Source organism: Canis lupus, chromosome 1 (genome assembly GCF_003254725.2).
Source record: "Canis lupus dingo isolate Sandy chromosome 1, ASM325472v2, whole genome shotgun sequence".
NCBI classification, from domain to species: Eukaryota; Metazoa; Chordata; class Mammalia; order Carnivora; family Canidae; genus Canis; species Canis lupus.
The window spans coordinates 104,379,113-104,395,291 of NC_064243.1; the positions used below are offsets into that span (position 1 = coordinate 104,379,113).

The 16,179-nt window shown below is 38.1% G+C and overlaps 3 protein-coding genes across 27 annotated transcripts in view; 2 read left to right on the forward strand and 1 right to left on the reverse strand.

The window, feature by feature from the left end:
- LOC112643370 (zinc finger protein 91-like) overlaps positions 1-7,957 on the forward strand; it is a 74,944-nt gene extending 66,987 nt beyond the window's left edge. The window contains 2 exon segments of the mRNA XM_049108101.1: positions 3,969-7,209; positions 7,211-7,957. Of these exon segments, the coding sequence (XP_048964058.1) occupies positions 3,969-7,209; positions 7,211-7,298 (3,329 nt within the window). The 3' untranslated portion in view covers positions 7,299-7,957.
- The window catches only part of LOC112643367 (zinc finger protein 420-like), a 642,213-nt gene that overhangs the window by 269,144 nt on the left and 356,890 nt on the right, over positions 1-16,179 (reverse strand). The gene's annotated exons all lie outside the window — the stretch shown is intronic.
- LOC112643408 (zinc finger protein 736-like) overlaps positions 1-16,179 on the forward strand; it is a 255,589-nt gene that overhangs the window by 91,985 nt on the left and 147,425 nt on the right. The gene's annotated exons all lie outside the window — the stretch shown is intronic.

Here is a 16,179-nt window from a genome sequence, read left to right on the forward strand (position 1 = left end):
TGAAGTTAGCGTGATCAAGAAATTTGTTCTGTTTCATGAACCCTAAGATCCTTGGACTTGAATCTGAGAGTCCTCTGTCTTCTGCTAGCATTGGAAAATTGTTACAGGCAAGCTTGTTCCACTATAGAATATGTGGAACATGGAATTTTTATATTTCTTGGGATTATCCATGGGTTTATTTAAAATGAGGTTGATGGGCACCTGGGTGGCTCAGTCACTGAGCCTCTGCCTTCGGCTCAGGTTGTGGTCCCAGGTTCTGGGATCGTCCCCCGCAGGGAGCCTGCTTCTCCCTCAGCCTTTCTCTCTGCCTCTCTCTGTGTGTCTCTCATGAATAAATAAACAAAGTCTTAAAAAATAAACATGAAATTGATATTTATGCGTCTGTTTCTGCTTTTTATTTGTTTGTTCACTTTTTTTTTAGCCTGCACCTAAAGTGAAATCATATGTTATTTGCTTTTATTTGCCTGACTTATCAGCACAGTACTTTCTAGGTCTATTTACATTGTCCAGCACAATACCTCCTTGGTCTCTTTTCTTTGTCATCAATGGCTAGAAACCGCAAAAATGGCAGAAACAGACCCACTCCAAAAACAAAACAGAACTGCTGCTTTCTGGAGTGGAATGGAGAGGGATGATGGGCCAACTGGGTAAAGGGGAATGGAAGGTTTAGGCTTTCAGTTATAGAATCGATAAATCATGAGGCTAAAGGATATAGCAGAGGGGATATGGTCAGTGGTATTGTGATCTGGTTCTATGGTGCTAGGTACTCGCTACACTTGCATGGAAAAACATTTAAGTTGCAAATGGATGTCAAAAGAAAGCCAGAGTAGCAACACCTATATCAAAAACTAGACTATTTTGTTCTTGTGCGATGTTAATCCTGCTTTCGGATCAGGGTAATGCTAGGCCTCATAGGATGATGTTGAATATGTTCTGTCCATTCCACTATTTGTAAGATTTTGAGGGATCCCTGGGTGGCGCAGCAGTTTGGCGCCTGCCTTTGGCCCGGGGCGTGATCCGGGAGATCCCGGGATCGAGTCCCACGTCGGGCTCCCGGTGCATGGAGCCTGCTTCTCCCTCTGCCTGTGTCTCTGCCTCTCTCTCTCTCTCTCTGTGTGACTATCATAAATAAATAAATAAATAATTAAAAAAATTAAAAAATGTAAGATTTTGATGGATTGTCATTAATTATTATTATTTTTTTAATGTTCAGTTAACTGACCAGTGAAGGTATGTGGTCCTGTGCTTTTCTGTGCTAGAAATCGTTTTTATTCTACATTCAACTTTCATTCTTGTTATTGGACTGTGAGGATCTACTTGTTGGGTTTAAGATTTCTATTTGAATCTTGTTTGTTTTATATATATAGGGGAATTATCTGGGATTTTTCTAAGTTATCTGATTTGTTAGTATATGATTGTTCATGGCAATCTGTTATCACAGTATGTATTTCTGTAGTTATCTGTTGTGTTTTCTGTCCCATTTCTTGTTTTAATTTTTGAGGCTGCTCTCCTTTTTTCTTAGCTAATGTAGTTAAAATTTTGATTATTTTTTGGAAAATCTGGGCATTGATGTCAATGTTATGTTACTGTTTATTATGCTCTATCTCTGATTTTTCTTTTTTAGTTCCTTTCTCTACTGGATCACAGCTAAATTTCTTCTTTTTCTAGTTCCTTGTCTTGTAACATTCAGAAGAAAAGTTGGGGGTGTCTAGGTGGCTCAGTCGGTTTCGCATCTGACTCTTAATCTCAGCATAGGTCTCGATCTCAGGGTCTTGGGTTCAGGACGCAGTTAGCCAGTTAGGCTTCATGTTAGGTATGGAACCTACTATAATGAAGAAATGAATAAATAAAAGAAAAGAAAAAAGTTGAAACTGCAACTTAATTCAGGCATTTATAGCATTAAAAAAATTGAAAATGGAGTGTGTCGTAGAAAAAATTACTAGAAATAAACAATACCAGTGATAGCAACAGAAACAACAAAAAAATAAGGATTCTTTAGGGTTTTTTATGGATGTCATCTGTAAAGAGATCAATTTGCATTTTCTTTTCCCATTTGGATTCATTTAAGGTTTTTTTTTTTCCCATTCAGACTAGAATATCCAGTACTGTTTGAATAGAAGTGAAATCGCTTTGTTATGATCATGCAGAAGAAGCTTACAGTTTTTTTACTATTGAATATATTAGATTTCAGGTTTTCCATACCTATATGACCTTTATTAAGTTAAGGCAGTTTGCTTCTATTCCTACTTTATTGAGTGTTTTTAATAATGAAACATTGTCCAGTATGCTCATATTCTTGTTCTGCAGCAATATGATGCCATTTTTGATCTTCATTCTGTTAATGTCGAGCCTTTAACTTATAGTTTTCGATATGTCGAGACACCCTTGAATTCCTGGAAGAATTGCCTTTAATTGTGTTGTAAAACGTGCTTTTGATTCAGTGTGCTAGTTTGCTTTTTTTATTGTGGACTTTGTATAACTGCGCCTCACAGGTAGTAGTTTGTAATCTTCTTACTTGTACAGTCTTCCTTTGCCTTTGACAACCTGGTAACACTGGAGTCACAGAAACTATTTTGATAATTTCCCTTCTCTTCACTCCCTGAAAATGTTGGAAGAGATTTGAAATACGTTTCCATGGGGCTCCTGGGTGGCTCAGCAGGAGCATGTCTGCCTTCAGCTCAGGGCATGATCCCAGAGTCTCGACTGAGTCCCACATCAGGCTTTGTGCATGGAGCTTGCTTCTCCCTCTGCCTGTGTCTCTGCCTATCTATCTGTGTGTCTATCATGAATAAATGAATAAAATCTTTAAAGAAAGAAAAAAGAAGTACTTTTCCATTAAATCTCTGAATTAGGGCAACCCAGGTGGCTCAGCGGTTTAGCGTCGCCTTCGTCCCAGGGTGTGATCCTTGAGGCCCCGGATTGAGTCCTGTGTCGGGCTCCCTACAAGAGCCTGCTTCTCCCTCTACCTGTGTCCCTGTGTATCTCATGAATAAACAAATAAAATCTTTAGAAAAAAAATAATAAATGAATCTCTGAATTATCCAGTGAATTCATCTGAAACAAGACTTTTCTTTGTTGGGAAGTTTTAAATTACTTTTTCCATCTACTTGGTATTTGTCGACCAATTGTGACTTTTTAAATATTTCTTCAGAAAATATTTAATGGAATCCTGAAATCCAGGTATCTTATGTCTATTCTGAAATTTATACACATTTTTGGTATCTCTTTCTTGTCATATACTTATCACTTGTCACTTCTTCTTATTTGTGTTTTTATGGTATCAGTTAATACTGTCTGCTGTCACTTCACTTCTGATTTTAGTTGGCCTGTTTTTCGTTCTTACTTGATTTTGTTAAAAGTCTGTCAATTTTGTTGATCTTTCCTGAAAACCAATTCTTCCTGTTGTTGTTGATAATTTACTTTTTTTTGTTTGTTTTAGTATTTATTTATTCATGAAAGACAGAGAGAGGGAGGGGGAGAGAGAGAGAGAGAGAGAGATGCAGAGACACAGGCAGAGGGAGAAGCCGGCTCCATTCCATGCAGGGGACTGGATCTGAGACCAGGACCACACCCTGGGCTGAAGGTGACACCAAACCACTGAGCCACATGGAATGCCTGATATTTTCCTATTTTTGCTGTTTCCTCTTTTGTCCTTTTCTGTTGATGTTTAAATTTCCTCCCTTTTGCAAACTTTGGGCTCACGGTACATTCTTGATTTTTTTGATATATAAAAAAGTGATTATTACTATAGCATGAAAGTACTACAGCTGTCTATTAGGCTATGTGGTCAGTACATTCTGTGTAAGTTTATGTGTTCATTGAGGAACAAAGTCCTGAAGATTCCTTCTGGGCCTTTTTGCTGATTTTCTATGACTGGTTTTTAGGTTATCTATGAGTAGTTGTCAGCATATTCATCTGAGAGTAGTAAGTGGAATAATTTTACATTTCTCTTTCTTGATATCTTTCAGCCATATCTTTTCGTGACACCCAGAGCTTGCTGTCAAAGCCAAGCATCGAATCTTCTTTCCAAAGAGTGTCATTGGGTAAATTAAGAAATAATGCCATTGAGAATTTACAGTTCATGACAGACTGGGACAATGATGGAGAGAGTGAAGGGCATCAAAGACATCATGAAGGCCACAACCATACTGCAATATCTACGCATAATAAGAATCTCCCTGCCCAAAATGGTGAAGGATATAGAACATTTTCAGTAACCTCCCTTTTTAAGTCTGCTACTTCCACAAAGCAGTGTGTTTCTGAAAACAAAAACTCAAATCAAATATTCAAACTTACATATATAGGGAACGACTACAGTTTGGAAAATCTGGGAAGTTACCTAGTCCATGCTGAAAATAATTATTTGAACCCTTGTGAAAAAAGAATTGGATTGACTATTCAGTCAAATTTTTCTAAAAATCAGAGATTTAAAAATGAAGAACAAAGTGCTAAACAGGATCCATTTGAGAGGTGTTTCACTAAGGAGTCGACCCTACAAAATTACCAGAGCCTGTTCAACGGAGACAGAGTTGCTCAATGCAGTGAATCTGAGAAAACATTTAACCAGGGCTCCAATGTTGGTCGATGTGTGAGGACTCGGCTTCTAGGGAACCATCATGAGGGTAGTAAATGTGCGGAAGTCTTTTATCAAAAGTCTAACCTTAGTACACAAAGTAGTATGAATACAGGAGAGAATCCTAAAAATGAATGTGAGAGTGCTCTTAACCAGTCCTCCAATGTTGATGATCAACAGAGAATTCATGTGGGAAAAAACCCATTCAGGTGTAATCAACCTGGGAAAATGTTTTGTCAAGCACCAAGGCTAAGTATACATAAGACAGTTCATAGTGGAGAGAAAAGTGACATTTGTAAGGAATGTGGCAAAGATTTTGACTTGGACTCAGTACTTCCTCAACATCACGGAACGTGTACCGGAGAGAAACCGTACAAATGTGAAGAATGTGGTAAAACCTTTAAAGTCTGCTTAACCCTAAATAGACATAGGCGAATCCATACTGGAGACAAACTTTACAAATGTGAAGAATGTGGCAAGGCCTTTACACAGCACTCAACCCTTACTCAACATCACACAATTCATACTGGCCAGAAACCTCACAAATGTGAGGAATGTGGCAAGACCTTTACAAGGCGTTCATATCTTACTCAACATCACAGAATTCACACTGGAGAGAAACCTTACAAATGTATAGAATGTGGCAGGGCCTTTAACGCTCGTTCACCTCTTATTCTACATCATAAAATTCATACTAGAGAGAAATGTTACAAATGTAAAACATGTGGCAAAGCCTTTAACCAGCGCTCACTCCTTTCTAAACATTTGAGAATTCATATTACAGGAGAACATTACAAATGTAAAGAATGTGGCTCGGCCTTTACACAGCACTGGAGCCTTATTCAACATCACAGAATGCATACTGGCGGAAAACCTCACAAATGTGAGGAATGTGGCAAGACCTTTACTAGGCATTCATATCTTACTCAACATCAGAGAATTCACACTGGAGAGAAACCTTACAAATGTAAAGAATGTGGCAAAGCCTTTTACACTCATTCATATCTGATTCAACATCACAGAATTCATGCTGGAGAGAAACCTTACAAATGTAAGGAATGTGGCAAGGCATTTCACCATCATTCAAGCCTTACTAAACATCACAGAATTCATTCTGAAGAGAAACCTTACAAATGTAAAGAATGTGGCAGGGCGTTCACACAGTGCTCGACCCTTACTCAACATCACAAAATCCATACTGGCGAGAAACCTCACAAATGTGGGGAATGTGGCAAGGCCTTTACACAGCACTCAAGCCTTACTCAACATCACACAATTCATACTGGCCAGAAACCTCACAAATGTGAGGAGTGTGGCAAGACCTTTACAAGGCGTTCATATCTTACTCAACATCACAGAATTCACACTGGAGAGAAAACTTACACATGTAAAGAATGTGACAGGGCTTTTAACACTCGTTCACTTCTTATTCTACATCATAAAATTCATACTGGAGAGAAACGTTACAAATGTAAAACATGTGGCAAAGCCTTTAACCAGCGCTCACTCCTTTCTAAACATTTGAGAATTCATATTACAGGAGAACGTTACAAATGTAAAGAATGTGGCACGGCCTTTACACAGCACTGGAGCCTTATTCAACATCACAGAACGCATACTGGTGGAAAACCTCACAAATGTGGGGAATGTGGCAAGACCTTTACTAGGCATTCATATCTTACTCAACATCACAGAATTCACACTGGAGAGAAACCTTACAAATGTAAAGAATGTGGCAAAGCCTTTTACACTCATTCATGTCTTATTCAACATCACAGAATTCATACTGGAGAGAAACCTTACAAATGTAAGGAATGTGGCAAGGCATTCCATCATAATTCAAGCCTTACTAAACATCTCAGAATTCATTCTAAAGAGAAACCTTACAAATGTAAAGAATGTGGCAGGGCGTTTACACAGTGCTCGACCCTTACTCAACATCACAGAATTCATACTGGCGAGAAACCTCACAAATGTGGGGAATGTGGCAAGACCTTTACTAAGCATTCATCTCTTACTCAACATCACAGAATTCATACTGGTGAAAAACCTCACAAATGTGAGGAATGTGGCAAGACCTTTTCTAGGCATTCATCTCTTACTCAACATCACAGAATTCATACTGGCGAGAAACCTCACAAATGTGAGGAATGTGGCAAGACCTTTGCTAGACATTCACATCTTACTCAACATCACAGAATTCATACTGGCGAGAAACCTCACAAATGTGATGAGTGTGGCAAAACCTTTACTAGGCATTCATATCTTACTGAACATCACAGAATTCATACTGGCGAGAAACCTCACAAATGTGAGGAATGTGGGAAGACCTTTGCTAGGCAATTATATCTTACTCAACATCACAGAATTCATACTGGCGAGAAACCTCACAAATGTGAGGAATGTGGCAAGACCTTTGCTAGGCAATTATATCTTACTCAACATCACAGAATTCATACTGGTGAGAAACCTCACAAATGTGAGATATGTGGCAAGACCTTTACTTGTCGTTCATATCTTACCCATCATCATAGAATTCATACTAAAGAGAAACCTTACAAATGTAAAGAATGTGGGAAGGTCTTTAGCCACCACTCAAGCCTTAGTCATCATCACAGAATTCATACTGGAGAGAAACTATAAATGTAAAGAATGTGACAAGGCCTTTATCCAGGACTCATACCTTACTCGTCATCACAGAATTCACTCTAGAGAAAAACCTTAACAAATGTAAAGAATGTGGTGAGGCCGTTTAATCACTGTTCAACCTTTACTCATTATCAAAGAAGTCCTACTAGAGCAAGGCTGCAAGATTTTTGGATTGTGAGAGACTTTTTTTTAAGTTCTTTTAAGCAACAAAAAACTTGAGTTCAACGGAAAATGATGAATATTCTTTTCTTTTAGAGTAATTTATCCCTACTGTAAGACAGATTGTCTAAAACTGTATACTATGAAATTATATAAAATATTCCTTGATTTTACAATGATTAATGAAAAACTTAAAAATTCTGCAATCCAACTGTGGAGGCCAAGAAAATTAAGGCCATTCCACCTTAAGGTCAACGTTAGCAGAAGTACAGCCATCTCAGGCCCCTGTGAATAAGAGCTGAATTTTACCTTACTTCGGTTACAGTTAAAAACAGCTTACAGCTTAACGCCCTAGAAAGTCCCATATCAGAATGAGAACAGAGCTTAATGCCTTTGAAAGCTACATATCAGAATGTAAACAGAACTTGAGAAATTCCTCCACCCCTTCTGGAGGTCACCTAGACCAGTCCATAAAACTAAGCTGGAACCCACCTCAGGGTGCAAGTCCCTGCACCGCTGTCAAGACACTTGAACCCAAGCTCAACCTTGTAAATAAACCCTCGTGTGTTTGATTAAGTGTTGGCTCCTTGGTGGTTTCTTGGATACGTAATCTTGGGCACAATATTAACAAGGTATGCACGGATTTTTATGTTCTTTTATTGTTGTTGTCAAACTGAGAGCAAAATAACTCATGGAATGTAACAATAAGAGCTGAATAATCACAGCATTAATGTAAAAGAGTAGTTTCACAGAACCACTTCGTCCCCTCATCTTATCTCCTCCTGATGTTGATCAAACTGTACCATTGGCCATTTCTTTTTGTTTCTTTTTTTTAAAGCATGCTTGTGCAGAGACACAGTTATCTTATGTCCAATAGAGGAATGGGGAAGGAAAAAATGAAAGAACAGAGGAAACCCCTTCTTGGTCTGGAGGAGCAGAGTTGTAAAGTAGCAGGTTCCCTTTCTAGTATTCACCTCTTGTCTAGTGCTGGAACCCATCAGTGTATCTATCTCCTCCATTTCCAGCTGTGCAGGTGTGTCTTTCTCCTTTATTGGATGCCCATCAAATCATGTGACCTATTGCATTGACAAACCTTATTGTTCTCAATAGTTTTTCATTAGTTTATTTCATGCGGTATACACTTCTTCATCTTTAACTGCACTACAATGCAAACCAGCCCCATCACCTTCAAATTAATATGATCATTGTTCTCAATCTTGATTCCTTCTTTGGGTTTTTCTTTGGCCATTGAGAGTGCCAGAATCTACTTGGCTGCCTCTTCTCAGAAGTACCAGGTCCCCAACGACAGCACACAAGTAGCAGCAGGAGTGTCAGAAGAAGCAAATATGAAAGGATTTGTAAGTGCTGCTCAACTCTTACTCCACATTAGGTAATTCATAACAGAGAGTAATGAAATATGTGTAAAGAATGTGGCAAGGCCACAATCAACAACGGAAAACCGTGATTCCTGATCAGAAAATGTATAGTGGAGAGGATTTTACAAATACCACAGATTTGGCAAACACACTAACCAGTACTCAAGCCTTACCATCTGAGGAAAATCATTACAAGATCATTACATCTAGATAAACCTCTAGATAGAACTCTGGACTTACTCAATATCATAGCTATCATACAGGATAGAAACCATAAAGTGTAAAAGTTGCAGTTCCTTTAATTGGAATTCAGTCCTGAATCAATATCCCAAAATGCGTACTACATTCAAAACCTATAAACAGATGAATGAGGAAACACCTTGTTTTTATATATAAACTTTAGAAAACATCAGAGATTACAGAAAGGAAAGTAAGTTGAAATACATAAATATTTAGAAATGTACTTATTGCATATCATATGTCAATAACTCACAAATCAATAGAAAGCAGTATATAAGTTACCCTTTTTAGACAGTACTCTACATCAAATACTTACAAGGAATAGTACAAAGTTAAACGTGAGGATAATGTATTATGCTTCAAAAGATACAAGGGATGGATTTTTGCAAAGGTATAATTTCGATGTGCTTGTTTTACACTGACCCTGTGTGAGATTGGTGACTAGTACATATTAATGCATTTTGTACTTTAGAAAATTCATGGATGCCTAGTTGGTATATGAAATTATATGGCTGACTTGCTGCATCAAAGATGAGATGCCCTTCTTCCTTAGGTGGGTCTCATTCAGACCTCATTTCCCATTGAAGATGAACAACAACATGATTTAGAATATATGAAGAAGATCTAAATGCAGATGCTGTTCATGGTTATAACATTAAGTTACCATGAAATAAGTTTTCAGAATATCATTCTCCATTCATTAAAACTAAAATCTTTCTGGATAGTTTAAATAAAATGGTTTGCTAGTTGGTGTTTAAGAACAAAGAGGTGGCAGTCCTGTAAAATACTGACGAATCTTGATAATAGCAATGGTTATAAGTTGAATTCTCAACATCAGGTGGTGTGGTTCCAATGAGGAAATCGGCACAGATACCACAAAGAGAATAAATAAGTCTTCCCTACGATGGCATACAGATGGAAATTCATATTTCTTAAGAGTTCTCTCAAGCCTGAAAAAGTTTTATATGGAAATTAAGCGGTTAAGAAGTTAAAATCAACTGTTAAAAGAGGTCTTTCTTTAAGCCTCTTGGTAACCAGAGGTTAAAAACCTGTAGTCCATACATAATAGATAAGGAGAAAATAATGGAAGTATACACCCACAGAAAATCACCAAATCACAAAGATAAATAGCAAATGAAGAAGACAGCAAATATTTCTAAAACAGACAGGAAACGAAAATGACAACAGTAACTCCACACTTTAATCTGTACTTACTTTAAATATAAAGGGACTAAATTCTGCAATTAAAAGTTATACCTGAATGGAAAGAAATAGAAGACCCAAGTATATTTTCCTTCAGCCTTAAGAACACAGAAAGTGCAGGTGTGAAAAAAGATATACCATGCAAATAGAAACCAGATGAAATGAGGATGGGTATGCTTACATCGATCAAAGTAGACTTTAAGTCAAAGACTAGTAAGACACTGCACGGGTCATTATAAAATAAAGGGGTTACATTGTGTAGTGTTTTTAATTATGGTGCATTTGGGAAAAAAAGATTTCCCCTATTCTAGTTTTGGTAGGACTCAAAAACAGTGTTTTTATAACTCATGTAATGCCCCTATGAAAAACAATGTACTTTCCCATAAATTTTGGTGGTGTTTTTCCAGGTACATCAATTATAGCTTATGTGATGTTTATGAACATCTATATCTCCTGTGTCCCCTAAATGCTAGTCAATATTCAAAAACCTACCCCTGTGCTTCGAGGTTGGGAAAAAGAGAACACTAAATGACAATTGGAGGAGTTACTGCTTCCAGATTTTGATGTGTGTGGAAAAATATTGTTGCAATGATAATCTTGGTAATTACTGAAAGAAGTAGTCAATGGTTTATGGAAACCAACTAGTATGGGCTAATCAATCTTTTCCCCACAGTATTCAGTTTTCTAATCTCTGGCTATTATACATTGCAGATTTTTTCACATATAATTTGATTTACATTGTTCTCTGCTATTTAAAGTCTCCAAATAACTTACTTGTCCTTTCTGGTAGGTTATCATAATACCCCTTTGTAAGATTCCTGATATTATTCCTGGGCAGCTATTCTTTATATACAATGCAAATGACAGGCTTTGTATGGGTCACCTTTACAGTGCTTCTGATTGTGGCTTTAGTTCAAGTTGGATTCTTTCTGAAATGTATGTCTTCACTTAAGGGAATCTTACATTATGCTTTGATTTTTAGACTAACTACATTACATGTGACTAAAGGTTTAATACAGTATATGTGCATTTATTGAATATAAAACATTTACTCATTTATTGTTGGCACAAGCTGGCTAAGCACATGTACCTACGAGTTTGTATTAAAGCTGTAGGTTTGTGTATTTATTTAGTGTCTGTATTAAGAGGACATTTACTTCTGATTATTGCTTTTTTGCTCCTTGAGCTACATAATACTTTTGTGGGTACATTGTGGTGTCGATTTGGTCAAAGGTTGGTTAGATAGGAGTCACCTACTTTTATTCTTTTTTTTTTTTAATTTATTTATTCATGATAGTCACACACACACACAGAGAGAGAGAGGCAGAGACACAGGCAGAGGGAGAAGCATGCTCCATGCACAGGGAGCCCGATGTGGGATTCGATCCCGGGTCTCCAGGATCGCGCCGTGGGCCAAAGGCAGGCGCCAAACCGCTGCGCCACCCAGGGATCTTGGAGTCACCTACTTTTAAAAACGAATTTTATTTGATACATAGGAATCTTTCATAGTTTTTCAAATCAATATACCCTACTTTCCCTGAATAAAATAAAATGAAGGAGTTATTTCAACAAAAGGATGTAATCTTTAGAATACTTATGTACCCAACATAAAAGTACCCAAATATATAAGCAACAATGAACAGACAAGAACAGAAAAAGAGACAGCAATACAATAGCAGGGGACTTCAATTGTGGACCTTCAATATGGGACAAGATAATCAATAAGGAAGTACCAGACTTCAATGATATTTAGCAGATTGACTTACAACGTTCCAGCAACAGCAAAAAACACATTGTTCTCACATGCACAAGGAATATTCTCCAATATAGATTTTATATTGGGCCACAAAACAAGTCTTAATAAATTTGATTGAAATCGTATCAGGCATCTTTTCCTATGACAGTGCCATGAAAGTGGAAGTCAGGTACAAGTACAAAACTAGAAAAATTATAAACATGTGAAAAATAAATAACATGCAATAGCATTACTCCTAATAGCCAGGATCTGGAAATAACTTGTGTCTCTTGTCAGATGAGTAGATAATCTGGTGTATATATTTAATATATGTTGGCTATAATTAACAATATATAATAGTTAAATTGTACACTTTTATACTTATATAATGTCATGTCAATAGTCGGTGAAGAAAATTGGAAAAAGTAAGCAGATTACTAATTAGATATGAGGAAACGAATATGAGTGGTGACAGCTAAAGAGTATGAAGTTTCTTATGAGGTAATGAGATGTTTAGGATTGACAATGGTTTGCTTACACCTACATGTGACTTGGTTAAAAAGCTATCAAGGGTACACATTAGGTGGATAAATTATTGGCATGTAAGTATTTTTGGTTTTTATCTTTAAAGATTTATTTATTTATTTATTCATTTATTTATTTATTTATTTTATTATTATTTTTTTAATTTTTATTTATTTATGATAGTCACAGAGAGAGAGAGAGAGAGAGGCAGAGACACAGGCAAAGGGAGAAGCAGGCTCCATGCACCGGGAGCCTGATGTGGGATTCGATCCCGGGTCTCCAGGATCGCGCCCTGGGCCAAAGGCAGGCGCCAAACCGCTGCGCCACCCAGGGATCCCTATTTATTTATTTTTGATAGAGAGAGAGAGAGAGACAGAGACAGAGACACAGGAGTTGGGAGAATCAGGCTCCATGTCGGGAGCCCGACGTGGGAGTCGCTCCCAGGACTCCAGGATCGTGCCCTGGGTCAAATGCAGGCGGTAAACCTTGAGCCACCCAGGGATCCCCTGTGGCATGTAAGTTATACCAAATAAAGCTGTTTAAAAGGAACCTCAAGTACGAAATTCTTACAAAAGATCTCGTATTAATGGCAAATATGAAAAACTGCATACATTCAGGTATTAATTAAACACACACATATGTGCATACACGCACACAGAAGACTTCACCTGGAATTTGGCATTTGACTTTCTCTTTTAATTTTTGTGATAATACAGAAAACAATTTTTCAAAGAAGCACATCGAAAGGAAGTTCTGTCAAATTAGACATAACATATAGTGGGACACCTGGGTGGTTGAGTGGTTGAGTGTCTGCCTTCGGCTCCCTTGTGATCTGCAGTCCCAGGACAAAGTCCACGCCTGGCTCCCCTTGAGGAGCCTCCTTTTCCCCCTGCTTGTGTCTCTCCATCTCTCTGTGTGTCTCTCATGAATAAATCAAGAAAATAATTTAAAAAAAAAATAAAGGAAGATAAAACATATAGTAATTAACATCAATTAAGTTTAGCAGGTTGATTTTGAGTGGAAAAAATGTATGGACACTACAATCTATGGTAGGATTCTCCAAGGAATCAATGGAATGGATATGCACACATCTGTGCATATTTTTAATCTATATTTGTATAGAACCAGAGATAAGATATAGGCTTACTACATATAGAAATAGATATGTATCTATCTATATGTCTCTACGTAGATAGAGAGCCGGATAAATTTCCTGTAATGAATTGGCTAATATGATTGTGAGAGCTGGCAAGTCTCAAAGGAGTCTGCAAAGAAGGCCAGCAGGCTAGAGATCCAAGGCAGTGCGGATGGTGAAGCTTGAGAATCTGAAGACAGTCATAGATGAGTAGGAAAAAGCACCCCTGAAATATATAGGTAATCGCTTCTTTGCTTTTTGGCTAATATCAAGTGTGAAATATACAGGAAATTATTATGTTCTCTAAATGGACTGTCTAGTAAATGGTATGGTCTTTTGGGGTAAAACTTTAATATAAGCTAAATGGAAAAATGCAAATAGCTTCTAAAAAGAGTTACACAAAATCTTTTAAGTTAGAATATGTGACTACATGTGTGAGGATATACATCATTTTCAAGCATGCACTAGTACAGAAGATAGAAAATAAGAATTATGGTAGGATGTTTAACAATGTTGCTTCATAATGTCATCAAGGACCATATTCACAATATATGCCACTGAAAGAATAATGAGGAGTGCCACTTTAGGTTGAGGTACATGGCATGAAGACAAGTAGTGATATGGGGAGGGGGGCGCGATAGAATGAACGCACAGGGATAAATGAAATGCAGAGAGTCTGGGAGCTTGGGGTAACACAGCCACAAGGGAAGAGAAGACAGGACCCATGTTAGTTTCTTAGGGCTGTTGTAACAAATTATTACAACTGGATGCTAAAGAACCCAAAAAATTATTGTGTCACACTTCTGGAGGCACTTAGACATCTGAAGCCAAGCTGTTGGCAGGGCCACATTTTGTCTCAAGAATTGAGTCTTGCTTTCTACCTTCGGAGGACTATCGCTATCCTTGATCTTTGGCTTAGTAGACGCGTCACTGTCCCTTCATCACACAGCACCGTATGTGTCAACTTCCCTCTTGGGATGCCTGGGTGGCTGAGTGGTTGAGCTCCTGCCTTCAGCCCAGGGAGTGATCCTGGAGTCCCAGGATTGAGTCCCACATCAGGCTCCCTACAGGGAGCCTGCTTCTCTCTGCCTGTGTCTCTGCCACTCTCTCTCTCTCTTTCTCTCTCTGTGTATGTGTGTGTGTGTCTCATGAATACATAAATAAAACTTTTTAAAAATAATAATAAACAAACTTCCCTCTTCTCAATAGGACAAGAGGAATTTAATTGGGGTTTACCGGAATCCAGTGTGACATATCGACTTAATTACATCTGCAAAGATCCTATTGCCCAAAATAGGTTACAGTTACAGTCACTGAGGATTAGGACTTGAACATCATTGAGACACGTTCTGTAACTTGGAACACAGCTAAAAGCACTAGGTTGTTAAATGTCACTGAGGGGTTAAAGTGCACTACAGATTTTAAGGTTTGGTGGGTGTATGCAGGGACTTTAGGGTATGAGGCCTATGTGTGTTAAGGGAATGAGAGGGTAAAGGAAATCAGGAGAAAGAAGGGGATAGTGGATGACAAATTAATGGGCAAAGGGAGTTCAAAGGCAAGGTTGGGTAAAAGACATATGCAAACTTTATTGCCTGTGATGGATCAAAGAACATATGGGTGGAAGGGGGATAGTTACTTGTGAATGCAGTCCTGGGAGTGTTCAGTGTTGCAAGGAGAGATAAACGATGGGAAGAACAGATGATACCTGGGGAACAGAGTGTATGTGGGTAGAAGGGGATCATCAGAGCTGGGAGAAGACTGGGCGTCAGTAGGCCAAAGGGTCCATGAGAAAGTCAGGGAGTGTAGGGTTGTGGGAATGAGTGTAGGGTCATGAGGAAACTAAGGACTCTGTTAAATGATGGGTCAGATATTGATAATGGACATAAGAGACACGATAAATGGGCTAAAATCATTGGAATTGGGTGGGGAAGAGACAAATGGCATTGGAGGAGGAGGAAAGAATACATGGAGGTTCTTGGGACAATGGAAGGAAGAGAGCTCTAGAATCAAGCAAGAAGGGTTTATTGGTATAGAGGTCTGAAACACACTTCATGGACTTAGAAGAGCAATGAAGACTAGGAGAGTCCTTTGCAGAGAGAGTTTTCACGGAAATGTAAAGGTCACAGAGGTGAAGACCTTAAGGTCACAATGGAGGATAAGGAGGAAGGAAGGAAGGGTTGGAGCTGGGGGTGGTAGAAATTGTAGGGGTACACTTGGAGGTCACTAATTCATTCTCCTACTCATTAATTGCCTTATTTGTACTTGGTTCAAAACTGTCAAGTTTGTAATTCCAGCCATGAGGCAATAACCTTACTTATATAAAATGCCTAGTAGTTCCTTCAGTTGAATTGGCAGTAAAGGACCACGGATAAAATATTGAGTAAACAGGGAGACTCAACATCCTCTGTCTCCCTTGAGGATACCACGCACAAGTTGTGACCATGGAGGAGATCATGTGGAAACCTTGATTTTAAGCTTCTAGCGCCCTAAACAGAAAGCCCAGTTAAGCTCAATGAAATTCAGACTTTAAAAACAGAATTCTGTTTTTAGGACCTCCTTAATACTTGCAATTGGTTAAGATAGC